The following is a 27,207-nucleotide window of genomic DNA, read 5'->3' as shown; positions in this document are numbered from 1 at the left end:
CTGCCCTTAAACAAGCGCAGAACCAATTCCCTGTTTAATGCCAAATTATCATAAGTTCGTTTTTAGAACCTCAATTTTTGACCAAATTTAAACCAATAAAAGAAAAACAAGACCAAAAGTCTAACAGCAGCGTAGCCAGGTTTGTAAAATATTATAAACCACAAACACACATGTTTAGCTTTTCAAACAGTCACTAATGCTGTTTATAACATTAAACAAAGAAATTTGGAGGAATCCAGACTTCCATGAGGTAAGTTTTACTTACAGAACTGAGCGAAGATCTACTGTAATCGATATACCCCACAAGGGTTGGAGGTGTGCTGATTTACCAAGCAGTTAGCTAGCGCTTGCCAAGTCAGCCATTCCTTAAGGGTTTTGAATAGAGTGCTTGTTCGAGTACTTTAACCACTTGGCGATCTCTCCACAAGAAACTTGGGAAATGAACACACACCCAATGTTCTTGGGACCCGACCATAGATCGACCGTAACCTATATACCCCAAAGAGGAATGACCTTTCCTGCAGCTCGCGAAGTGAGCGGGTGTTTACGCTGTAATGACATCATATACGTAATGACGTAGCATGACAGCCGGACACAAAACTGCCGCTACTTTAATATATACAAGATATATATTTAACCCCCAGTACGTTTGCAGTCACTACAAAGGGTTTAGTGTTACGATTAGATTTACTATAACAATAACGTTACGTTATTGTTACAAAAATTATATTATTTTAAAAAACCGAGGTGAATTCCTTACTTCCGCTTTTACACCGCTTCAATCCATCAACTTTCCATTCACGACATTGGGATTAAAGTGTTATGGTTATATTTACTATAATATGATTATTACTATGAAAACGATTCTATTGAAACGATACAACTGTATTAAGAAACCTGGGTTTAATTTGTCCGAAGCTGACGGTGAGTCATAACGCCTAAGGCCTATACGTACCATATTGTTGGAAAAGAGGTAACGCCGATGCTTTCGATATTTGATGAACATTTTAACAATTGTTTTTTTTGTGTTTCACACTGAATGAAAAATGTAAAGGTAGAGCATCGCGATTGTGATAGATGACAGGTTCGACAATATGTTCAGCATGAACGGCATATAAATCAAAATGGCGGTGCGTGGAGAGTCAACCGAAGCACCGCCGTAATGACGTCAGACGTAATCACATCACCCTGTCATGTGACCAGATTCTCAGCTCTGATTGGTATACGTTTGAGGGGACAAACATACATACATACAGACGGACAAACACTGTTCTCGACGGCTCTGCCCGCTGGGCTACGCCGTAAAAACCTCATTAACAACAACAGCAACAAAACAAAAGAAAACGTAAAATTCTAGTTTACAAGATAATTTGGTCTTAGATATGCAGGTCATCAAATTGTGTTGCTTTTATGTCTCTGTAGAGGTCATTTGGATTTTAAGCAACAACTGGTTAAAGCTATAAAGTCAAATTATAAGTTATTAATTTTCAAACAAAGTAATTTTATAATAGTCCAAAATATTTACTTCTCTCTGAGCTTAAAGCTCTGCAAAGGGTTAAAGATGAGAGCATGCTGATCAAGGTTTTCACTCCCTAAGTAATAGATGGGATGTGCATTGCCTACAGGTTAAGCGGGGTTAGTGTTGAATATTGCTGCAGGATGATTTGACCTGGACTGGAGCTACTAATGCCACAGACAGACTTGGTCATGAGGCCTGTGTGGTGCGGTAATGTTATCCCTCCTCTGCTCGACTATCTAGGCTTTCCCAAGTCGTGCTGCACATCAGTCAATGAGGTTACATGTCAAGCATCTCAGATATGCGACTCCTTGTGGATGGAGGTGCAATTCATGTGGACATAATGGAGTTGCTCTGAATGGGACTTTATTTGTGAACACAGCAGACGAAACATCCAATAACCTAGTTTGAGTTGCGTAGGAGTCTCTGATGTTTGCCATCGCTGTGATGAAGTCAGGAACCACCTACAGGGAGGTGGGCAAGGTCACCCGAGAACCACACTGAGATGCAAGGCTTCTCCAGGGTATGAAGTTACTGTGTCTACGGCACCCATCGCCTCTTCCACGCAGTACTGAATGTGTCCCATTGTACAGAAAAAACCAAATCAATTGGAGTCATGAAGCCAGGACAGTACTGAGCACACAGTTTCTGAAGGCACTTGACAAGAAGAGACATGATCACACTTGTGGACAGCAATCAAAAAAGATAGGCAGCATTCCGCAGCTTGCATTGTATAATGGAGGCTTAAACAGGGTGGGTGCATGGCAAACGCCCCCTGTTGATTATGACCTTTGCAACAAATGCTAATGTGCCTAAGCACATGAGTTCTTGGCTCCGTAACAGTTAAGAGGTGATATTTGGATATAATACAAATTGCAAAAATAAAACAATCCAATGTCAAACTTCATTCAGATGTTCATTGAGCACAAAAACATTATGCGGTTTAAGAATGAATGCTCATCGCAAGTTAATCATTATGGTTTAAAATTAAAATAAATAAATAAATGGTGATAAAAGACAAACTTTTACAAAACACTCACCTTGTGGTCCTTAATATAAAGTGCAAGCATTTCTTCCCGACCATACCGATGGTCAGCAAGTTTGTATTTTGGCAACGCAGGGGATGGGGGAGGGGAGGCAACACTGCCACCACTCGAGAGCGTACGGAGCCTGCACAGTCGAAAAAAAGAGAAAAAAAATTCTATACACACCCAAAATACTTCATACAATTCAAATTGGCACATATTAAAAAAGATTGCTTTCGATCGAGTGTGTGTGTATATATATATATATATATATATACCCATATATATATATATATATACATACATACATGTATATATATATATATATATATACATACATAGTCTCCCTAACCCTCACCGACTCCAACTAAGTCGATCACTGGAATGTGCTTAGTGAAAAGGAAAATATAAGAATACAGCAAAATATTTATCTTGCTTTCCCTTTAGTTTGTGCATAAGCTGCTTCCCACAAGACCTCAGTCACTCACCTCTCCTCTCCCTAAAGCTTAAACATTCACTTTGAAAATAAAATAAATATTCCTTGTCCATCATTTATCCCTGGTGTTGGGCTAGCGGCTAGGGTGCCAGCTTAGGATCCTAGGATCCTGGGTTCGAATCCCGGTCGATCGCTGAATTAACGCCAGGGGGGTTGACTCAGCCTGTCATCCTTCCGAGGTCGGCTAATTGAGTACCAGTTCACTGGTAATTCCCTGCTTGTCGTAACAACAACACAACAACATGCATTTTAAAAAGGCCATTTTCCCTGCTAGAGCGGGGGTTAGCCTTGCGGTCCCCATGACAATCTTCTCCATTTTGCCCTATTTTCTGCATCTCTCCTTGTTAACCTAACCCCCTTGCCCGCATTTCTTCTTCCACCATCTTTAGCCAAGTCTTTCTCGGTCTTCCCCGTCTTCTACTTCCTTCTACATTCATTTCCATCACTCTTCTCAACCAGTCACTTTCATCCTTCCTCAACACATGACCAAACCATCTCAACCTGTTCCTCTTCACAGCATCAATCACAGGCTCTATTCCCATCAACAAGGCGACAAAAAGGGTTGGCAGCAGGAAGGGCATCCGGCCGTAAAACATTGCTTCAAAAAGGGGGCCAAAAAACAACAACAACCATGGTTCCCGAAAAAGGCCAACCCCCGCTTTGCGGGGAAAAATGGCCTCTAAAGGTGGGTTTTTTTGTTTTTTGTTTTTTCATCCATTTACCGAGGACAGCAATGCATCTGGCCACCGCCAAAACAAATAAAATGTATAAAATTACTTTGAAGTCATCAAATGTAGATAAACAATGGCTTTGACAATTAAGTGACAAACTATCTGTAAAAAATAGCCAGTTATTCCATTTGGCTTTATAGCTTCTACATTCAAGTAATGCCCAGTCAATCTCTCATATTTTTTTTTGCTAAACCTGGAATAAATTGCAAAAGAACCGACATTTGTGGGATATTATTCCCAAATCCCTCCTGAATAATATATCAACTAGATTACTAGAGAGTTGTTAGAAAATTACACTACGAAGCCCAGAGAAACAAGGACATGAGTGGGGTCTGATGATGATGATGATGATGATGATGATGATGACCACTCCTGCATCTTCAGATGCATATGGCTGCCGAAGCAGTTTCTTGACTATTTGGCACAATACTGGTCAGGGCATCACTCCTACACAGGACACTTGAATGGCTCATTCATCCCAGTAAGCTGGTACTCATTTTGCCGACCTCAGAAGAATGACAAGCTGGGTAAACACCACCCACCTGGTGTTTCAACAACAGACTGGGATTTGAACTCAGGACCCTAGAATCCCAAGCCAGCACCCCAACCGTTAAGCCAACACCAGGCATATGGGCAGGGTCTATGTGCAGCAACGTTGATTGGTCATAATGATGTAAAATGCCATTATTTTTTGCCCAAGTACTTACTGTTAAATGAAGGATTTTAAAAGTGCCAAAAGAGTGATTTGTGTTCCACAGTGTTCAAGTGTATAATTCAACTGAAATAAAGATTTTAAAGGTTGAAGAAATAAAATTCGGCAGTTCACCGCCATTGATTCAGCTTCTTTTACACCATCTCTTTCAACACGTTACGTTAGTATTAGTTCTTCGTGCCTGTTGTTTGTCCTTTATGACGTCCTTCAAAACAATATGTTTCCTGTTTGGAATTATTTTCAATTTTGTTTCACTACCAGACAGGCAGACAGAGTAACAACGTTTTCTCACTCCTCTCTGCACATGTGCACTAGGAACAAATTCAAACCCAAAGTACTGTTAAACGGCAGGTTCATTTTCCAATTGACGTTCCAATTCGTGTTCAAAATATAACATTCAATTGTAATTAAGTACTTCCTCGATCATAAACCGACGTTTATAGACAGACAGATCGAAAGACAGACGAAGTGAATCAATTCCTCAACTCCGCTTTTTGCTTCACATGTATGCGGTAAAAAATGTATATAAATGGAGTTGTTGACCTCAAAAATCCTCGCCTATGTTGACTTCAAAAATACTTGAATGAATTCAGTGACCAGATATGCAAATAGTCTTAAAAGTCTAAGTAAATCGGATGTAAATTGACAATTTTAGAAATTCGGCCTATGTTGACCTTTTGGCCTATGTTGACCTCAAAAATACTTGGTGGATGAATTCAGTGACCAGATATGCAAATCCTCTTCAAATTTCAAGTCAATTGGATGAAAATTGAGGATTTTAGAAATTTGACTGTCTATGTTGACCTATTGACCTTTTGACCCCAAAAGCAATAAGCTTCCTTGCTTATGACAAACTCTACCCTTTGGTGATGTTTCGTGAAGATCGGTTGAAAATTGTGACCTGTAGACGATGGACATAGACAAACAGACAAACAGACAGACAAAATAACGCACAAGACCAATCAATATACTTGAAAAATCTTCGATATTCGCAAGTAACAAACAGACAAACAGACAGACAGAATACAAAAATCACTCATAGAGTGAGTGACACTTGGCAAAACAGAACAAAGTAGCATGGCACTCAGTAGAGCATCCTTTTGATCTCAAAAATAATTAGTGGTTGAATTCAATGACCTGATATGCAAATCGTCTTAAAAGTTTAAGTAAATCGTATGTAAATTGACAATTATAGAAATTCGGCCTAAGTTGACCTTTTGGCCTATGCTGACCTCAAAAATAGTTGGTGGTTCGTTTCAGTAAGCTATTATGAAAATCCTATTCAAATTTCAAATCAATCGGATGAAAATTGAGGATTATAGAATGAAGTGGTTGACCTTTGGCCTATGTTGACCTCAAAAATAGTTGCTGGTTGAACAGCGGTGCAGCTGGGCTTGTAAAATATTATAAACCACAAACACATATGATTAGCTTTTTTAAGTCGCTAATGCTGCTTATAACATTAAACAAAGAAATTTGGAGGAATCCCAATATCCATGAGGTAAGTTTTACTTGAAGAAATGAGCGAAGATCTACTGTAATCTATATACCACACAAGGGTTGGAGGTGTGCTCATTTACCAAGCAGCTAGCTAGCGCTTGCTAAGCTAGCCGTTCCTTAACGGTTTTGAATGGAGTGCTTGCTCAAATCCTTAAACCACTTGGCAATCTCTCCACAAGAAACTTGTTAAATGAACACACCCAATGTTCTTCAGACCCGACCATAGATCGACTGTAATCTATATATCCCAAAGAGGAATGACCCTTTCTGCAGCTCCCGTGGTGAGCGGGTGTTGGCCGACAAGTAAATAAAAATGTCAGTCGGTAGAGTCAGCCGTCGTAATGCCGTGACGGACACAAAACTGCCGCAACTTTAATATGTAGAAGATTATATATTTTAACTTCCCGTACGTTTGCAATCACAATGAAGGGATTAGTGTTACGATTAGATTTACTGTAATATTAACGTTATATTTCGAAAATGATATTACCATAAAAGACCGAGGCTAATTCCTTACTTCTGCGATTATTAATATTAGTGCCGAACACCGCTTATCACTGATTCATGAACCATACACCGCTTCAATCCATTAACTTTGTATTCATGACATTGGGATTAAAGTGTGATGGTTATATTTACTATATTATTATTATTATTACAAAAACGATACTACTGAAACGATACACTGCTGAATTAAGAAACCTGGGCTTAATTTGTTTTGAAGCGATCCAAAGATGAGGCATAATGCCTAAGGCCTATACATACTGTTTTGTTGCAAGAGACTTAATGCCAATGCTTTCGATATTTGATGGTCATTTTAACAATCGGTTTGTTTGTGTTTCACACTGAATGAAAAACGTCAAGGTAGAGCATGGCGATTGTGATATATAACAGGTTCGACGATATGTTTGGCATGAACGGCATATAAATCAAAATGGCGGTGTGTGGAGAGTCAGCCGTTGCACGCCGTAATAACATCAGACGTAATCACATCACCCTGTCATATGACCACATCCTAGCTCTGATTGGTATACGTTTGAGGGGACATACATACATACATACATACATACATACATACATACATACATATGGACGGACGGACGGAAAAACACTGTTCTAGACGGCTTTGCCCGATGGGCTACGCCATTAAAAAAAATTTGGCCAGGTAATAAATGCAACCGACCAATATACTTGAAAAATCTTCGATTTTGCAAGTAATAAAGATGTTCCTCACATGCTGGTATTCCAGCAGACCTCCAGAATACATTCCAACTATATGACAAGCTTAGGGCTGCTAAAATTTTTGCAGAATTCTGCAGTCAATCAAAAACTGAAGGAACAAAAAACTACAATGGCCAGTCAGTCACCCAACTACAGGTTCATGGATGCAGTATATAGAAATGGTTGGTCTGCTCCGCAAGTTTATCAAAGGAGAACGGACAGTCTTCATCTATAGTCACTCCAAGAAATGTTGCCATATTTTGCTGCTGCCGGCCATGACTTGTATGCCAAATCATTGTCACCGGTGTTACAGCTGATGACACTGTGACTGCTCTTAAAACAAACGAAGTTGGTAACATTCTTAAAACCATCTTGGGAACAATTTTCTGAACTACAAATTCAAGAAAAAGAAGCAGGTAGTCTCAATGAGCCAAAAGGTTTTATGCAAAAGGTGATGATGAGTCACTCCATGTGTATCCAGTTCTTTCAGCATTTGTGAACGATTGCAGGCAATGTTACTGGAAAATGTTTCATAGTGAGGAAGAAATAATCAACTTTGAGCTCTGCAGCCATCCATCATCTGTTTGATTCAAATGTACTTCTTTGATAAGCCATTACTTACTGATGCAATTTGGAACGTGGAACGAGGGATTGAGATTTCCGCACCACACAACGATGGAATGTGTTATGTGCTCATGGTGGCTCACTTGTTCAACGACTGCCATGGAAGCATGATGCAACAGTTGTGACTAGTTTACAACAGCTATGTTGATTACATGCATCGTAAATACAGCAGCCCCACCTTTGTTTTTGATGGACACAATGGACGCAGGGCTATTTACAAAAGATACCACACATATTCAGCGATCAAATTGTGTTGTAGGTGCCCAAGTGGACCTTGTTGGAGGCATGCCAATCGAGACAAAGAAAGAACATTTATTGGCCAACAGTTACAAACAAGCATAATTTCATCTTCTTGCTGAGTGAGAAGCCGAAAATAAATGGGTGTACAACAATCCATACAGAAAGCATTGCCGACCTACTGATTGAGACAGCGGTAGATTCTGCTTCTAAATGTGCCACTACTGTCATAGGAGAAGACACGGATTTCTTAATGCTACAGTGCTTCCCTGCTGATCCCAGATCATTTGCCCTATTCTTCAGGTCAGAAGGAAGACAGAGCAAAAATAAGTTACTGATTTGGAACATTACCTCGCTGCAGAATGTGTTGGGTTCAGAGATATGTAACTGGTTGCCATCCATGCATGAAATTGCTGGATGCGACACCACGTCACACCAGTTTGGCTTTGGGAAGTGAGTGGCTCTCTGTAAAGTAAGAAGCGAGTCTGGTTTCAAGAAGTAAGCTGAGGTGTTCTCCAGTGAAGATTCTCAGAATGACATCATCTCTGCTGGTGAGAAGGCTCTCACTTGTTTATTTAGATGGCGTCTTGGTAAGGGTTCGGGTGCATTGCGTTAGGAGCCCCTTCCCTCCCCACACATCGGCAGTAGCTGCCTGTTATCTCCTTTCCATGTGTATTTCCAAATGTAGCAGTGGATGGAGAAATCTGTGTGGATAGCTTCGAGTGAAATATAGCCACAAACATAGATGAGCCACAAACAACGGATTTGCCAAAAGCTCCAGAATTTCTAAGATGGATCATCAAATGTAAATGCAAAACTGATTGTGATATACAAAGTTGCACATGCAAAAAGCATGGAACAAGAATGCTCAGTTGCACGTGGTAAGTACAGGGCGTCAGCTGCACAAATTCATCCTTGCATTCCAAGGAAAGCACAGATGAGGGAGGAAATTGGACACACAGAACTTTAACCTCTTTGGTCTTCCCTCGGTAGCATAGTCAAACCATATACAGACTTGGCATTTAATATGGAATTTTTTTTTTCTTGACGGGTTTACTTTCTGAACTCAGTACATCAATCTGGTGAGTTTCTTTTACCCTTCAGTGATGTCTTTGTTGAAAGAACCATGTCACTGATTGTCTTTCGCAGCAAGAAGTCAATAACAGGATTATATCACAGGTGGCGTCACAAAATGTAAGGACAGGTATATTTGACGATTGGCTTCACAATCGGGTATATAAGGGTTGTTGCGTTCTGTATTAGTGGAAAACAACTGCTGCACGTCTACAAAAGTTATTGCCGCTTCCTCTGGAGATGGTCCGTCAACTTGACAATGCTGTTTGTCATTGAGTGGTGGCTTTACGAAATTCTGGCATGAAACAGCTTGCTATTGCTCGGCAGTATGGCATCACTCAAGGTCAGGTGTCAAAGATCCTGAAACGAAATGCTCAGAGGGGTGTCCCTACTCCAATACTAAGGCCAGGACGTCCACGCAGAACCACAAGGAGAGATGATCGCCAGCTGCACCGGTTAGTCTGCAATGGCCGTACCAAATCAGCTAATCGGCTTAGGGCTGAGTAGCAGCAACTGACAAATGTGCCTGTATCCAGAAGGCGAGTCAACCAACGACTGGTTCAAGCAGGCTATCGTGCCAGGCGTCCCCTGAGAAAGCCACGCCTGACCAGACAACACAGCCAGTGCCGATTGCAGTGGGCCAGAGAGCACCGTCAATGGCAGCCAGGACACTGGAATCACGTGACCTTCAGTGACGAGTCTAGATTTCTGGTCTATCTTCAAGATGGCCGCGTCCGAGTGCGCAGACAAGTGCATGAAGCCCACAACGAAGATTTTATAGTGCCAAGAGTCCAAGCTGGAGGTGGTGGTGTGACCGATTGGGCTGCTTTTCATGCAGGGGGCAAAACTGACCTGGTTGTTCTGAATGGAAACCTGAACCAGTTCAAGTACAGGGTCATTCTGGAAGAAACATTGCTTCCATTTGCTCGTGCAGCCTTTCGAGGAAACTTTGTCTTCCAAGATGACAATGCACGGCCTCATCGTGCTCGCATGATCCAACACTTTCTTGCTGACCATGGTGTAGAGCATATGGAGTGGCCTGCCATGTCCCCGGATATGAATCCGATAGAGAACTTGTGGGCAGAATTAACGCGTCAAATCGACAACTTGGACCAGCAGCCTGCCTCTGTGCGTGAATTGCAGCAGACTATTGTAACTGCATGGCAAGCGATTCCTGTCCAAACCTTGGCAAATCTCGTGAACAGCATGCCAAGACGTGTACGTGCTCCCCTGAATGCTCGTGGGGGGTTACACGAAGTACTGAACTGTAATTTTACTGTCCGTAATCCCAGTCATAATTTAACTTTTGTTTTTGTTGAAAAAAAATTTGGCTAATGTGCAAAATAAAGAGATACTTCTGGAAAACGTACAGAAGTTTAACACAGTACTGTCCGTGAATTGAGTTCGATATCAGTTTACATCACTTTCAAGGATCAATTTATTTGTTTCGAAATGTCAAATGTGGTTTTTGTTTCTTTTAAAGGTCACATTAACAAAATCTAGGATAATTTCAACATAATTCCAATTAACTTTTGGTTCTAAGTCATCTTGAAAAGTAAGTTCACCCCCACAAAAAAAATATTCCATATTAAATGCCAAGTCTGTATATATATATATAAATAGAGACAGATCATTCACATCGGATTCATACATGCACGTTTTTTTTTGGGGGGGGGATACAAAAAACGCTTGCGTTGTAAATGGACATTTGTGGAGTAACTTTTAGCAATAACAGCAGCAACTGTTCTATAAACTCTCTAGTAATCCACTTTTAGCAATAGCAGTGATCCTGGATATTTAGATGTCCGAGACATTAACAAAAACAGGAATGTGAAAATACAAGTGAATTTTTCCCCTTGGTATAATTTGAACAATTATTCCCAAAACATAGTATTAAACAGCCATATTAGCAGATAACGATCGCACTGGGTGGTCTCTTGGATTTATGCAATTATCTATTTTGCCCAAGATAGATATTTATCTACATTTTTGATGTGTTAATGTTATTTAGGAGGGTTAGTTACAGCAAACTGCCATTCATTGTTTTGCAATTTATTTGAGGTCAAACCATAGATTGACTGGACTGGTAATACATTTAGGTGTGAACAGTATTCAACAAATGTAGAATTGAAAATTCGTTCCAAACAAAAAGGGGAAAATTCCATGAAAAACTGGTGAAATGCTCCAAAACTCAAACTATTTCTGTATAAAACCATGTACCAAGTTTCAGTTTATTATGTTAAAGGGTATGGAAATAAGTGCAGAAAACCACAGGTGGGACAGACAGACAGATAGAAGGAGAGCAAACCTAGAGTCCTCTCTGGGTAGAGGACTAATAATGATAACAACGAGATATCTGTGATCGCAAAGCGATCGCCACCGGTAAGCCTCCCTTTGCTAACATGGGAAACCTCCCCGCGATATAACGATGGCTATATTCTTTTCGGGCCACCATATGACCTTGACCTCCAACATTTAGGGATATAGTCTGTCCATCCGTGCATCCCTCAATCTATGTCCTCTTAAACAGTTGTGCAGAAATTCCCCAAACTTAGTAGTTATGATCACCACATGGCACGAAGATGCAAGAGAAGTACTATTTTTGGTGCGGGGTCAAAAGGACGAATACCAAAAAATGCAATCACAAGCACATTTTTAAACATCATGTTCTCAAATATGCAATTTGGTGTCCGTCTGTCTATTTGTCTGACAATTTATGACCGCAATACATTCGGTCGTTACTTATCCAATCTCAAACTTGACAGGAGGACGAAGGGTCACACAATGAAGGATGCAGCGAAATAATTTGCCCCCTCCCCAAGGGGGTTTTCTCGCCCAATGGGGTTGCATGTTGAGGTGTATATCCGTGTTAAGATAGCTTTATCGTGTTAAGTTCTTCTAATAACAATGCCAATATAATAGCATAATATTAATATTATTACAAAACAATATTAATACTAACTAGAACTGCCACTTTAAAACTGCTGGCAGTGATGACCGGTTTACTCGCACCCACTTTTGATACAACCCCACTTTTGATACAACCCACTTTTGATACAACCCCACTTGTGATACAACCCCACTTTTGCTGCAACCCCACTTTTGATACAACCCCACTTTCATTGGACATGCTTTGACACAACCCCCTTGGATACAACCCTGACTGACACACACACAAACAAACAAACAAACAAACACACACACACACACACACACACACACACACACACACACACACACACACACACACACACACACACACACACACACACACACACACATCCCCCCTACCCCCACCCACACCACTCCCCCCACACGCACACCCCTCCAAACACCCCCCCCCCCACACCCCCTCCCCCCCCCCACACACACACACACACACACACACCCCCTCCACGCATACACACACACACACACATCCAACCCCCCCCCCCCCCACCTCCACCTCCACACGCACACCCAACCCCCCCTCCCCACCCCCCCCCCCGCCTCCACACGCACACCCCAACCCCCCCCCCCCAAACATACACAACACATATCCACCCCCCCCCCCCACACCCACACACCCAAACACAAGCACACATACCCCAAACCCCCACCCCCGTCACACACACACACACACACACCCCTCCACACTTACACACATCCCCAGACCACCCCCCCCCTCACACACACACACACACACACACACACACACACACACACACACACACACACACACACACACACCCTCCCCCCACCACACACACACACACACACCCCACCTCCACACACACACATCTGCCCCCCCCCTCCATATGCACACCCCAACTCCCCCCCCCCCCCCCACACACACACACACCCCACCTCCACACACACACATCTGCCCCCCTCCATATGCACACCCCAACTCCCCCCCCCCCCCACACACACACACACACACATATATCCACTCCCCCCCCCCCCCACCCCACCCACACACACATATATCCACTCCCCCCCCCCCCCCACCCCACCCACACACACACACAGACATCCACACACACACACACACACACACACACACACACACACATCGACATCCACACACACACACATTCCCCATCCCCCCACACGCACCCCCCCCTCCATACACACACACACACACACCCAACCCCCCTTCATCCACACGCACCCCCCCCCACCCCACACCCATATCCACCCCCCCCCCCCCCCACCCCCCCACACACATCCACACACATGCACATCCACACACAAACACATCCCCACATGCATACACACACAAACACACACACACATACACACATCCCCAGACCCCCCCCCCCCCCCCCCCCACCCCACCACACCCACACACACATCCACATCCACACATGTCAATCCATGCACTGATTGCAGAAAAAGCCATTTTAAAAAGAAACTTAACCTGAAATTGCAGAGACAGAATTATTTATTTTATCTGAGAAGCTAAACGATTCTTCTTCTTCTTTAGTAGCTCACAACTTTATGTCGAATACGATCATGTTAAAAAAAGTCAGAATTTGAGCAAATCTGTTTCATTCGTCTGTTAATAGACCTCATCTATTGAGAAATCTGCAATTGGAATTTTATTTGAGGTTCAAATGACCGCGGGAGATCGCGTTATCGTGACCACGTCCTGGGGGACAAAAGGATGCGTTATTCTTCTTTAGTACCTCAAACTTTGGGTGAAATGCAATCGATTTTAAAAAAGTCAGAATTTGAGCAAATCTGTTTCATTCGTCTGTTAATAGACCTCATCTATTGAGAAATCTGCAATTGGAATTTTATTTGAGGTTCAAATGACCGCGGGAGATCGCGTTATCGTGATCACGTTCTGGAAGGACAAACGGTAGGTTTCTTCTTCTTTCAACAATAAAGACTTATAGCTTCGAGACCGTACATCCAATCATCTTGAAATTTTGCAGACTTCTTTTGCTTGAAGAGAGCTACATTGCATTAAAAATTCAAGTCGATCCATGCAGTGGTTCAAGAGTTACAAGCTTTTTAAAATTTAACTTCCATTATTTATTGCGGCCAAACCATGTGACTTTTCAAAACGTCTCAAGTAACATTGAAACATCCCCCCCATGAGGAACATTTTTGTAAAGCTTCCACTCGATATCTCCACAAATTATGGAGGTGATACCATTTCTAGTTTGAGCTTTAAAACGTCATAACTCTGAAACCATGTGTCGGATAACGTCGTGCTCGCTGACTTTTTTGTTCGTCATGGGTATGCGAATATGCATGCCAAGTTTGGGCTCGATCCGTTCAGCCGTTACGGAGAAAAAGGGTTTTTTGTGTTTTTTCATGAAAAACAAGATGGCGGCCGAACCATGTGACGTATGACTTCGAAAAAAAAAATCATTCTGAGTTTTTTTAATAGCATCTGGGGAAAAAATCCCATTTTCGGGGGAGAAAATTTTTTGTTTGATGAATTCTAACCTCTTAACGTTAGCATTTTTAATATACTCGATACACATGTCTTTTGTTCCCATTGAAGAGTTCTTTAGAATGAGCCATTCGTCAAATTTTTCCATTGAGCCGTTTCGGAGATACAGAGGGGCAAAGTTGAATGTGTTTTGCCAGATGGCGCCCATACCACGTGACCTATGACGTCATAATTAGCATTAAAAAATTCTAGGAGCCAAGACGATCATTTGATGAAAATTTCCTGTCAATCCGACCAGCGGTTGCTGAGAACTTTAATTATGAAGTTTTCGGAGGTGCAAAATAGGGCGGAAGAATAATAAGAAAAACTCTAGCAGTAATAATAGGTTACTCTCCATTTCATGGAGAGTAAACCTAATAATATCCCCTCTCTGAAAGGGGTTTCTCCTCCTTGAACAAACGCCGTGTTAACGTATAAATAGCTTATTGTGCCGTTTCATGGAGCAACCCCTACCAGAAGTAAAAATATAAACGACAAGCACGTATAATTGACTTTTGAAGCAGTCGCTCCTGCTGTTTAACACTAAACTGAAAGGGAGAAAACCCGGAGTATATTCAGTTACTAAGCAGCTAGCTAGCTAGCGCTTGCCAAGCCTGCCGTTCCTTATTTACGGTTTTGAATGGAGTGCTTACTCGAATGCTTAAACCACTTGGCGAACACTCTACAATAAACTTGGTAAATAAACACACCCATAATGTTCTTGAGGCCCGACCCTAGATCTACTGTAATCTATATATCCCAGAGAAGAATGACCCTTCGTCTCGCTCCTGAAGGGAACGGGTACACTAGTTTTTTTAAATTCATCTTTGTAGATGCAATCAGCATTAGGGGCACATGAAATATGTAACGTTATTTTGGATTTGAACCCTGGTGCATGTCCCAAGGGAGTGGGGACTTGGGACCAAAGGGGTCAAAATGGAAAAAAAATTAACTCAAAATTTGATATTGGATCATTCCTGGTGAAACTTTTTGCAATCTTTCAATTTCGATTTAGGAGGGAAAAATTGTGATTTGCGATTGTGTGTCATCGAGTTCGCTGTAGTTAAGCTTAAAATTCAGTTACCATGAGGTATCCATTGAAGGCAACTTTTTGTCTTTCTTGCACAAATTCGATTATTGAACAGCTTTTAACCTCGATCACTTATTGAAGGTTGTCCTCAAGAAAAATACTGGTTGTCTTACTATTATACAGCAGTCATTGACTTGAGAACAGAAGAATAAATTGGCAAGATTGGAGTCCATGTACTTTACTTAGACACACACATTCTGGTCCCTGGACTTTGCATCACTGTCAATGCATTTAACTTTGCTAAAAATATATACAGTGAAACCTTGACTTATGAGTTTAATTCGTTCTGTGACCGAGCTCGTAACTCAATTTGCTCGTTTCGCAAATTAAATTTCCCCATTAAAATGAATTGAAATGCTATTAATCCGTTCCAGCCCCCCAAAAACCACACCAATTTTTTTTGAAATATACAATATATATAAAAATATCTCGCGCTTTATATTTCACCTGTATGCAGCATACAAGTTGGCAGGATGGCCTGGACTGGAGGTACGCACACTTGACTCTAAACTGTCCAGCCTGGGTTTGAATCCCGACCCAGCTATAACCTGTCATGTCGGTGTTTCACAGGCAGGGTGATTCATCAATGTGTGTACCGCTAAACTGGGCGCCCCGTTTGCGTCCCATTAGTTGTTGGATGTTAAGGATCTCACCGTGTCTTCCACAAAGAGAAGGCGAGCTATCGCCGGCACTCTGAACAAGTTGTGGCCTGGCATGCTCTTCTCCTCTGCCGTTATATACGTCCTCCTCGGCATCTTTTTCCAGAAGAGCCCTGTCTCGTCACAGTTGAAGATTTGCTGGGGGATGTATCGTTCGGCTTCTATCAGTTCGGCAAAAGTTATAATGAAATCTTCAGCTGCCTTCACATCCGAGCTTGCTGCCTCACCATGCCTGACGACGGAGTGAATGCCGGTCCTCTTCTTAAAATTATCAAACCATCCCCGACTGGCTTTGAATGACTCTTCCGATGCCTCGTCCGTTGATGTTCCCGCCGTCTGCTGCACCAAATCCCCATAAATGTCTCGTGCCTTCTCACACATGATGCTCTCGGTCACGGTATCTCCTGCGAGCTGCTTCTCCGTCAACCACACAAACAACAACTTCTCCATCTCTTCATGGACAGAGGTCCGGAGCTTTGAAATAATCGTAACGCCCTTGGCTGGCGTTATAGCCTTTAACGACTCCTTCTGTTTCAAAATCGTACATATCGTAGAAGTACTACGATCGTACTGCCTCGCCAAGTCGACAACACGCACACCTCGCTCATGTTTTTCGACGATTGCGTGTTTTATATCCAAGCACATCATCTTCTTCTTCTTCTCAGCACTGCCCTTGGCACTCAATTTCTTAGGACCCATGGTTAAAACTAAGAAATTTTCCAAAATAACCAACATGCGAAAACAAAGCAGCAGCGATATACGGCAGAGATGCTTGCACGGCAAGATAACCACGTGACCTGAACGCTCGTTGGCCCACCTGGTGGCGGGTGGCGTAAGCTCGTAACTCAGATCTCGGCTCGCATCACAAAGCAAAAAACCGCCCGAGCGACGGCTCGTATCTCGGAAAACTCGTAAGTTGGTGCACTCGTAAGTCAAAGTTTCACTGTATATTACATTGATTTTAAAAGGGTTTTAGTTTTCCTTGCACAATGTCCCAATCAATTATAATCATCAACCAACATCCTACAATACTTTTCACATGCTGACAAATATTTTGTCAGGATATTTAAATTTTACAGCACCTCTGCCATATTTCATCCCCGTTTGCTTGTCTGTTTGTTTGTCTGTGAGCAGTATATCTCAAAAAAACTGGCGTTATGTGCCTGTCTGTGCCAATTGCTGATAGATATTGAATACTGTACGTGGCATCATGTGCCAATATCGGGCACAGCTAGCTTTTTATTGAGCTATAATATTTACTGAGCTATCTAGCCGAGCACTTGCCTGCTACCTACGATTAATGCTTAATGAAGTTAATGGAATCGACAATTGTATTTTGTCTTTATAAATTATCCTTCAAGAATAATTCAAACGAAGGACAAAACTGAACACCCCTTTTTAGTCTTTATCAACCAAATTCTCTATTGTACAATTGCCGTCATTTGTAAAGATCGAGCGCATGATGTGTGCAATGGATTACAGTGTCAATGATGTATACGCCATATATGAACAAGTACTGGACCATTTGACCATTACGTATTTTTGCAACCTGCTTGTAATATTTTTTTTTTTTTTTTTTTTTTTTGATACCGATATATACCGCTATGAGCTCACCGATATAGTGATATCGGAAAAAATCGATACCGACGGACCCCAGGCAGCAGGCTTCTAAAAGAAAACTCAGGAAAGGAACAACAAAGTTCTGCCCTTTATAAAACGTGCTCTTTCATGCATACATCATATGTATGAGGTGGGTTGAAAATTAATGCCTCCTCTTCTTTTTCTCCCTTGCGGAGGAGGGTGGGGGGTTCTCTATCTCTTACTCTCAGGATCGTAATGGTGCACCCAACTCTCACCTCCAGCAAGCCATCCCAAACCTCATCTCCAGTCAGTCATCCCAACCCTCATCTCCAGTCAGTCATCCCAACCCTCATCTCCAGTCAGTCACCCCATCCCTCATCTCCAGTCAGTCACCCCAATCCTCATCTCCAGCAAGCCATCCCAAACCTCATCTCCAGTCAGTCATCCCAAACCTCATCTCCAATCAGTCACCCCATCCCTCATCTCCAGTCAGTCACCCCAAACCTCATCTCGTCAGTCATCCCAAACCTCATCTCCAGTCAGTCATCCCAACCCTCATCTCCAGTCAGTCATCCCAACCCTCATCTCCAGTCACCCCAACCCTCATGTCCAGTCAGTCACCCATCCCTCATCTCCAGTCAGTCACCCCAAACCTCATCTCCAGTCAGTCACCCCAAACCTCATCTCCAGCAAGCCATCCCAAACCTCATCTCCAGTCAGTCATCCCAAACCTCATCTCCAGTCAGTCATCCCAAACCTCATCTCCAGTCAGTCATCCCAACCCTCATCTCCAGTCAGTCATCCCAACCCTCATCTCCAGTCAGTCATCCCAACCCTCATCTCCAGTCAGTCATCCCAACCCTCATCTCCAGTCAGTCATCCCAACCCTCATCTCCAGTCAGTCATCCCAACCCTCATCTCCAGTCATCCCAACCCTCATCTCCAGTCAGTCACCCCATCCCTCATCTCCAGTCAGTCACCCCGATCCTCATCTCCAGTCAGTCACCCCAACCCTCATCTCCAGTTAGTCACCCCAACCCTCATCTCCAGTCAGTCACCCCAACCCTCATCTCCAGTCAGTCACCCCAACCCTCATCTCCAGTCAGTCACCCCAACCCTCATCTCCAGTCAGTCATCCCAACCCTCATCTCCAGTCAGTCACCCCATCCCTCATCTCCAGCCAGTCACCCCGGCCCAACCCTCATCTCCAGTCAGTCACCCCATCCCTCATCTCCAGTCAGTCATCCCAACCCTCATCTCCAGTCAGTCATCCCAACCCTCATCTCCAGTCAGTCATCCCAACCCTCATCTCCAGTCAGTCATCCCAACCCTCATCTCCAGTCAGTCATCCCAACCCTCACCTCCAGCAGTGCACGTTTCACAGCACTGGCAACATATTCTGCCATCTTGACTAACATAGCACTGAGATATCTCCTGTCAGAATCACAAAACTTCGCACGCAGTGGTGGAAAGAACTAATGCACCACCTGCACTTTGCATCCTTCAAATATCGTTACCGGTTGTGGACAAAAAGAATAGGAGGCAATACTTTCCAACACGTGGACCAACAAGCAATCTTCAAAGATAAAACCACAATGCACAATCTCTGGAGGTTGTCAAATGCCAAAAATCCAGAATCAAAGGCAGTTTGTAGATCGAGCCCATCACATGCAGCTCCTCCATTTGCTCTTTCATCACCAACCCCTCACCCATCTCCCCTCTCTTTCGTTCAGTGCCTTGTATCCATGGACAAAAGGGGTTATGTAAATAAAATGATCATCTATATAATAATAGCGTAAGGACTCGACGTTGTTATCCCTTTTACGCCGCACCCAGTGACCCGATGCCCACGGCACTAATGGATTTACGATCTACGAACCGCGCTCTTTGTTTATCACGTACAGCCATACTCGAAAAATCTGAATTAGCCGACATTGGGGCCCAAAAGCATCCGATTAATGGCCGATACGACGCCATCTTACGACGCCATCGTATTGGCGTCTGCTGGGCGAAGGCGCAGCAAGCCGTCCGCTGATTGGACAGTCGACGGCGACAGCAAGCCGTCCACTGAGTGGACAATCCAGAGCATGCATTCCGCCATTTGTGCCGGTGTCATCGATCGCGGTGTTCGCTAACCTCATCAGGTGGGTTTACCATAATTTCTTCCATATACTGTGATAACAACGAAGTGAAACCGATCAGCAGCCCATCAGTATCATATAAAGCAATAAATAACAAGGCTTCAGCTTCTGAAAGCTTAAAACAAAGTGTACTTCGCCGAGTGACGAAACGTAGACGTAGGCGTAGGCCTAGGCCCTACCTATCCAGTTGCGTTTCCGTTGTGGCCATGATCTCAACAAATGGCGTAGGCCATGTGGCGTCGGATAGGTCATGAGGCGTCGGGTAGGTCATGATCAGCCCTCCCCCCCTTCCCCCCCCTTTCGTTTCACCAACTCCTGCATCTGCCACCGTTCATGATTATCAAAGTAGGCTTTACCCTGTTCACGATAAGGTAGAAATCAGCGAGTTGTATACGAAGAGATAAAAGGATGGCATTGACTTCGAGACAGTACGTGATATTTTCAAAAGTATATCGTAGCGTTGTCATTTAAGTTGATTGCAATAAATACGTTGTTCATATACGCACTCTTCATTCTCATCTTTCTTCCTAACTCTTACTCGGACAAGCAAATCCCCTATGCCATCCATAATGGTACACTCTATCCTTACACCACATCCTCCCTTCCGTGGATGTTCCACGGGTTTCGGCTAGTTATTATTATTTGTTTACGATTCTCTACTTGTATCACACCACTGTTTCTTAATTATGCACATATAATATATAGCATGGCCTGTTAAGCATTGTATCCATTCGACAATCTAGTGAGCAGCAAGTCAGGATGCACATATATAAATCGCAAGGGCAAAGAAAATGTTCCATCCTTGTATTGGCGATTTCATCTTTACTAGAAAAGTGAATTTATATACTGTATTTGTTTTTGTTTATTTGTCTATATGCTTCAAAAACGAAAATAAAATACTGAACCAAATAGAGCCAAATTTTGCATGTTGTCTAAAGAGTACCCACAAGTATGGTTTATATCGGGGTCGCATATCTGGGGAGGGTGGGGGGAAAGGGTGGTGTCGGGAGGGGGGGGGGGGGAAAGGGTGGTGATGGGAGGGGGGGGGAAAGGGTGGTGACGGGAGGGGGGGGGAAAGGGTGGTGACGGGAGGGGGGGGAAAGGGTGGTGACGGGAGGGGAGGGGAGAGGCGTTGCGACGGGGGGGAGGGGAGGAAGGAGAAATCGCGTTGCCGACGGGGGGGGGAGGGGGGGGAAGGGAGGAAGGAGAAATCGCAATTATCTCTGTAAACGTTTATCATATAGCGCCGCCTGGTGGTAGACAGTAATACATATAATCGTCTTATATAAAGGGAACTTAAACAACTTGATTATACGATAATAAACAACAACAACATGCATTTTAAGGCCATTTTCCCTGCTGGAGCGGGGGTTAGCCTTGCGGTCCCCATGACAATCTTCTCCATTTTGCCCTATTTTCTGCATCTCTCCTTGTTAACCCCCTTGCCCGCATTTCTTCTTCCACCATCTTTAGCCAAGTCTTTCTCGGTCTTCCCCGTCCTCTACTTCCTTCTACATCAATTTCCATCACTCTTCTCAACCAGTCACTTTCATCCTTCCTCAACACTTGACCAAACCATCTCAGCCTGTTCCTCTTCACAGCATCAATCACCGGCAATATTCCCATCATCTTTCGCAATTCATCATCTGTCTTCCTCTCTCTCAACGATACTCCGCACATCCATCGAACCATTCACATTTCCACCCTTTCCAACCTTCGTTGCTGCTCTACGTTCATTACCCATGTCTCGCTCCCATAAATCATAACACTTCTCACACATGCAGCATACACCTTTCCCTTCAGCTTCAGCGACACTCTCCTCCTCATCAGCATGCCACTCAGTTCCCGAAACTTCTTCCATGCACATCTCACTCGAGCAACCGTTGCCGAGTCTGATCCACCTTCTCTGAAGCATCCGATAAATATTGATCAATAATATTGATAATATGATAAGCAAACTTGATAACGCATACGGTTAGTTGAGGGTAAAACACCAAAATAGTGATGTTGAAATCTGAGTGAGAATGAATGAATGAATGAATGATCGTTTTAAGGCCATTTTCCCCGCTAGAGCGGGGGTTAGCCATTGACAATCATGGTTCCCTATTTGAGGCAATGTTTTTATGGTCGGATGCCCTTCCTGACACCAACCCTTGGTCGCCTCTTACGATGCGCAGGGATACGGTGTACCTATTCGAAATTTGGGTACACACCGTGATCATTCATCCCATGAAGCTGGTACTCAATTTGCCGACCTCGGAAGGATGACAGGCTGAGTCAACCCCCCTGGCGTTAATTCAGCGATCGACCGGGATTCGAAACCAGGATCCTGGGATCCCTAGCCTGCGCCCTAACCGCTAAGCCAACACCAGGGTCTCACCAAGTGAGAACAATTCCAAATTTTCAAAATGCTTCATTTCACTCATTTTAAGCGAAGGTTCAAACCAAAGCAAACAACACTGAGCCTCGCCCGCAAAGCAGGTCATTTTTACTCATGCCATATATAAACAACAAAGGAAGGTAGATGAAGGTGATGTAAGCTGACTTCCGACCAGATGGAAGATGATCTCGGGCAAATTATATAGAGAATGGAGCAGAATGGTTGTGAAGTAGAGCGTTCCATCTTTTGATTAAACCCATCGGCAAAGCAATGGGTAAAATTTCCTTGTACAGTATTAAGTAAACATTGAAACTGTACATGTATTAAATCAGACAGCAAATACTGCGTAAACATTGTTTCATGTGCAGACCTGAAACATAAATTTACAAAAAGACATAAGACACGTGCAAAAAACAAAAACCACGAAGGCAGGATTCTCGACAATATGATCCATTTTTAATGTAAAAATTTCCGCACATCAATGCTATTGTTTCAGGTGCCAGCTGAGGAATGTACGTCACCCAAATCAGGTTTTCAAGAAACCACAACAAAGTCGAGGAAAGCAACAGTTATAGAGCACAATCAATTGTCTAGGTCAGGCATAAGAAGAAGAAGACCACTCATCTTCTGCATCTTCAGAAGCATAGTGCTGCCGAAGCAGTTTTCTAGGCTATTTATTAGGCACAATCCTGGACGGGTCCCCACTCCGACTCAGGATCCTCGGAATGGCTCATTCTTCCCAGTAAGCTGGTACTCATTTTGACAACCACGGAAGGATGACAAGCTGAGTCAACCCACCTGGTGTTAATTCAACGGCATGACAGGGGCTTTAACGCAGGACCCTGAGATCTCAAGCCAGCCACCTTAACCATTAAGCCAACACCAGGCTGGGGTGTTTGGACTACACAGGCCCCAGTCAAAAATAAAAATATTATGATGATCCATAACAAATGAAGGTTTCAGTCGCAACAAAAGTCAGACAGGCAAAAGGCTTACATAATTTTAAAAAAAAATCATTTAATTGCATTAACCGAATGTGGAGTACCAAGGGTAGTTGTGGAATGGGCAGTTAGGAGACAGGGAGTAACAGGGGAATTGGTGAGGGTAGTTATGTGAACATGCAAGAGGCCAAGAACATCAGTAGGAACTTGTAGAGGATGAATATAGTCAATTTAAGTGAAACTAGGTTTACTTCCAGGATCAGTGTTTCCAGCCCCTTCCATCTGTGTACTAGTTCTACGAGAAGAGCATCTGAGAGTGGTGAGGGTAGGATTTCCATGGAAATTATTATATGCAGATGACCTAGTCTAGATAACAAAAACGAAATTTGAAGCAAAGAAGATATTTCATATTTGGAAGGAAAATGGCGAAGTGTAAGGAATTGAGGGTAAATCTAGATAACACTAAATTGATGGTTCATGGTAAAGAAGGAGAGTGTGGCATGGCCCTGGGTGACTTGTGCTGAAGGGGTAGGGTCAAATTGTATTCAGTGTGCGTCTTGGGAAGTGCAGTTAAGCAAAGTTTGGGTATAGTGGCTGGTAGTTTCAGATGTAAAAGGTGCATGGGTGGAAATGAAGACGCAGAGAACATGGAGGTCGTGTGGCTATGGATTTGAAGCTAAGCTGGAAAAGGTTAAGAGCTTCTGTTACTTGGAAGATTTGTTAGATGCCGGTTGTGAAGGACTGGGATAAGGGTAGCATAGGATAGGTGGAGTGAGTTAAGAGGCATTTCAACACACAGAGATATCCCAAGAGAAGTAAAAGGTAGAGTACTGTATATGTAGCCTGTATTACACCAGTTTTGATGTGTGGTTGTCAGACATGGTAAACTAGAACGTCACTCGGTAGAGCAAATACCTCCGCCAGGCTGAACAGTCTACATTTTGTATCCCACAGATAGGCCGGATCTGGTATCCGGACCTGAACCAAAATCGAATGGGCTCGTTCTCGTCACCTAACCAACTTATCCACCTAGTTTAGTCAAAACTCATAAACAACTTTTTTTAATATCATGTTACATATCATTTTGAAGGCTAACCCCGGCTCTTGCAGGGAAAATGGCCTTAAAATGCATGTTGTTGTTGTTGTTGTTACATATCATTTTGGCCCTACACTCTCAAAGGTGAAGAATCACTTTAAAAATTACAATTGTAGTATCCAGATCTGGATCGTTACCAAAATCTAATCAATTTGTCCACATCACACCTAACCTGTCTAATAGTCTCGTCTGAATCTGCCCATAACTTGAGATATCTTGCTCACAAACAAACAAACAGACAGGCAAACAAAACAGACAGACAGTGGTGAAAACATAACCTCCGTCCACCTTTGGTGGCCACAGTAATGATGATAAGAGATGAGAGAAGAATAGAGGACACAGCGATGGATGATTAGATGGATGTGTGGGGTAACACGGAAGGATATGTAGAGTAGAACCGCCTTTAGAGGCATTTTTCCCTACAAAGGTTGGCCTTTTTTGGGCACCGTGGTCCCTTTTTTGAAGCAATGTTTTATGGCCGGATGCCCTTCCTGCCGCCAACCCTGTTAGTCGCCTCTTGCGACACACAGGGAATTACCAGTGAGCTGGTACTCAATTTGCCGACCTCGGAAGGATGACAGGCTGAGTCAACCCCCCTGGCTTTAATCAGTGATCGACCGGGATTCATACCCAGGATCCTAGGACCCCAAGCCGGCACCCGAACGGCTCAGCCAACACCAGCCTTGATAAGTGGAGTCGTGTGAACAAAATAAAGAGGTTTGAAGCGAATCGGACTGAAGAAGAGAAGACCAAGGTGGTTTGGCATGTGGTGAGAAAGAGAGAAGATGAGTGTCAAGAACATCATTAGTTTCGTAGTCGAGTGGAAAAGACCAAGAGTTAGGCCAAAAGACCCGGAAGGATGCGATCAGGAGAGACATGCAGTTGTTGGGGTTAATGGGGGATGATGCTTCAGACAGGAATAAGTAGAGAGGGGTCATCAGCCAACCAATCCCTTAATATAGGAAAATGGTCGTAGTGGTAGTAGTGGTGGTAGTGGTGGTAGGAGTAGTCGTAGTACAAAGTTGTCTGACAGAGTTCTCTTGAAATGTCAAATCACTCGAGAAAAAACCCAACTACCTTCATAATTTGCATAAAATGTGTAAACAATAGTTTATGTCATTCCTTCTTTGGAAACTTTTGATGTGTGACAAAATAAAGGAAACTTTTTTACAGCTTTAAAATAAACTACATAGCACACTCACCATTCAGGACCAAAGTTGAGAGTCTGAGTCTCCGCAGCCATTTCACTTTTTAAGAACTGGTGATAAAACTATATAAAACAAACAAAAAAAAAAACAGAAAAGGATTTGATTAACAAATGCAACATCATGATCAGAGCAGCTGCTTACATCCATCCAGCAAAGTTAGGGACACAAATAAAATGCAAAACAAATAAATAAAACAAGGCAGATATTAAACTTCAAGGAGCAATCATCGAGAGCAAATAGCAACACCCAAAAGATCTGACCAACTGTCCAGCAAACAAAATCGAGCAGCATGAAGATCGATGTAATGGAGGTGGAAGGAAAATGTTTGCAATGGAGGATGAAGAAGAAGACCTATATGAAGAGGAAGAAGAAGACCTATAGGATGAGAAAGAAGAACTATGGGAAGAGGAAGACTCCGTATAATGGACAGTGGTACATCACCTTTGCGCACACGATGACTCGATCGAAAGTACATGGGGAAGACCGGTTAATGGACCGGTAAAAGAGCCCCAAATACAAATTTGCTTCACGACAAACACAACGTCTATATATTACGTACGCATCGAGCAAGAAGAACATTTTCATGTCTACATCCTGTTACCGAGCTTACGGCGGCGGGTGTACGGCCTTAACGTACGTAAGCACGGCTCAGCGATGGCTGCGATACAGCAACGGTTGAGACGTTCGAGCAAGACTCGCAACTAGTGACAGCAACACAAACAATAACACCAATGAACGTGAAACCATCGCGATAAACGCCATTAAGAATTCCTTCAACGACAATCACGACACAAATGGACCTTCCAGTTAGTGTTGCTCAGCTCTGGACGGCACAGGCCCCGGTCAGACATCTGGGCCATTGTCCATGGAGCTGAAACCAAACTGCTCTCTCAACCGTCGTTTAGGAACGAGCAGCAGGCCCAAGCCATTAGCTCGCGTCCCTCTCCGGAAAACGTACAACTCGCGCCTCAACCGTCACTTGTTCATGAAGCCGCGTCGGCCGCGTTCGTGGTATAAAAAAACATTGCGAGGCCACGACGGACAATGTTGACTTGTGGGGCACACCTGAAGGGCGATGGGGGAGATGTATAGAAAAGCACCGGAGAGTTCAACCTGTCCACGAGCAAGATGGCGAGTTTGTGTGGGTCACGTGATTGCGACTCTTCTTCCTCGTTTGTATATATCTGGGTGAGTAGCTCCATCTCCGAGTCCGAGCAGATCCCCCCGAGAAGGGTTTCCTCGGGAGAGGTACGTTGGCCAAAACTGATGTAGGAAACGCTTTCGATTCCGTTTCAATTCCACCGCACTTCCATAAAATACACTCGGATTCCCACATGTTAAATAAGCCGTCAGGTTAATAAAATTACAAGCAACACCAGCAAGAATTTTCTTTTTTAATAAATAAAGTTCTCAACAGCGCTCACTTCAAATGTTTTTACACTTAAAATATTACATGGACAACTTTGATCAAAGTCTTAGTCTGTTTAAAAACTTAAAATCAACCCAACATTGACAAACTCCAACATCCCCAAACATAAACACATACA

At 43.2% G+C, this 27,207-nt stretch overlaps 1 protein-coding gene across 29 annotated transcripts in view; it reads right to left on the bottom strand.

The window, feature by feature from the left end:
• The window catches only part of GIGYF2 (GRB10 interacting GYF protein 2), a 333,184-nt gene extending 306,362 nt beyond the window's left edge, over positions 1-26,822 (bottom strand). For 20 of the 29 annotated variants that reach the window (XM_078775741.1, XM_078775746.1, XM_078775751.1 and 17 more), the window contains exons 1-3: positions 26,461-26,535; positions 25,655-25,722; positions 2,557-2,686 (exon numbers count right to left, since the gene is read on the bottom strand). In XM_078775741.1, the coding sequence (XP_078631867.1) occupies positions 2,557-2,686; positions 25,655-25,722; positions 26,461-26,520 (258 nt within the window). In that variant the 5' untranslated portion in view covers positions 26,521-26,535. Of the gene's footprint in view, positions 1-2,556; positions 2,687-25,654; positions 25,723-26,460; positions 26,536-26,725 lie in introns of those variants that run through there. The other 9 variants (XM_078775747.1, XM_078775759.1, XM_078775749.1 and 6 more) reach the window with 1 other exon arrangement.
• Between the last annotated feature and the right edge of the window lie 385 nt (positions 26,823-27,207).

The sequence above is a fragment of the Myxine glutinosa genome, chromosome 4, assembly GCF_964187855.1.
Source record: "Myxine glutinosa chromosome 4, kmMyxGlut1.1, whole genome shotgun sequence".
Taxonomy (NCBI): domain Eukaryota; kingdom Metazoa; phylum Chordata; class Myxini; order Myxiniformes; family Myxinidae; genus Myxine; species Myxine glutinosa.
Note: the sequence above shows the minus strand (reverse complement) of the source record. Positions and strands in the feature narration are given on the sequence as shown.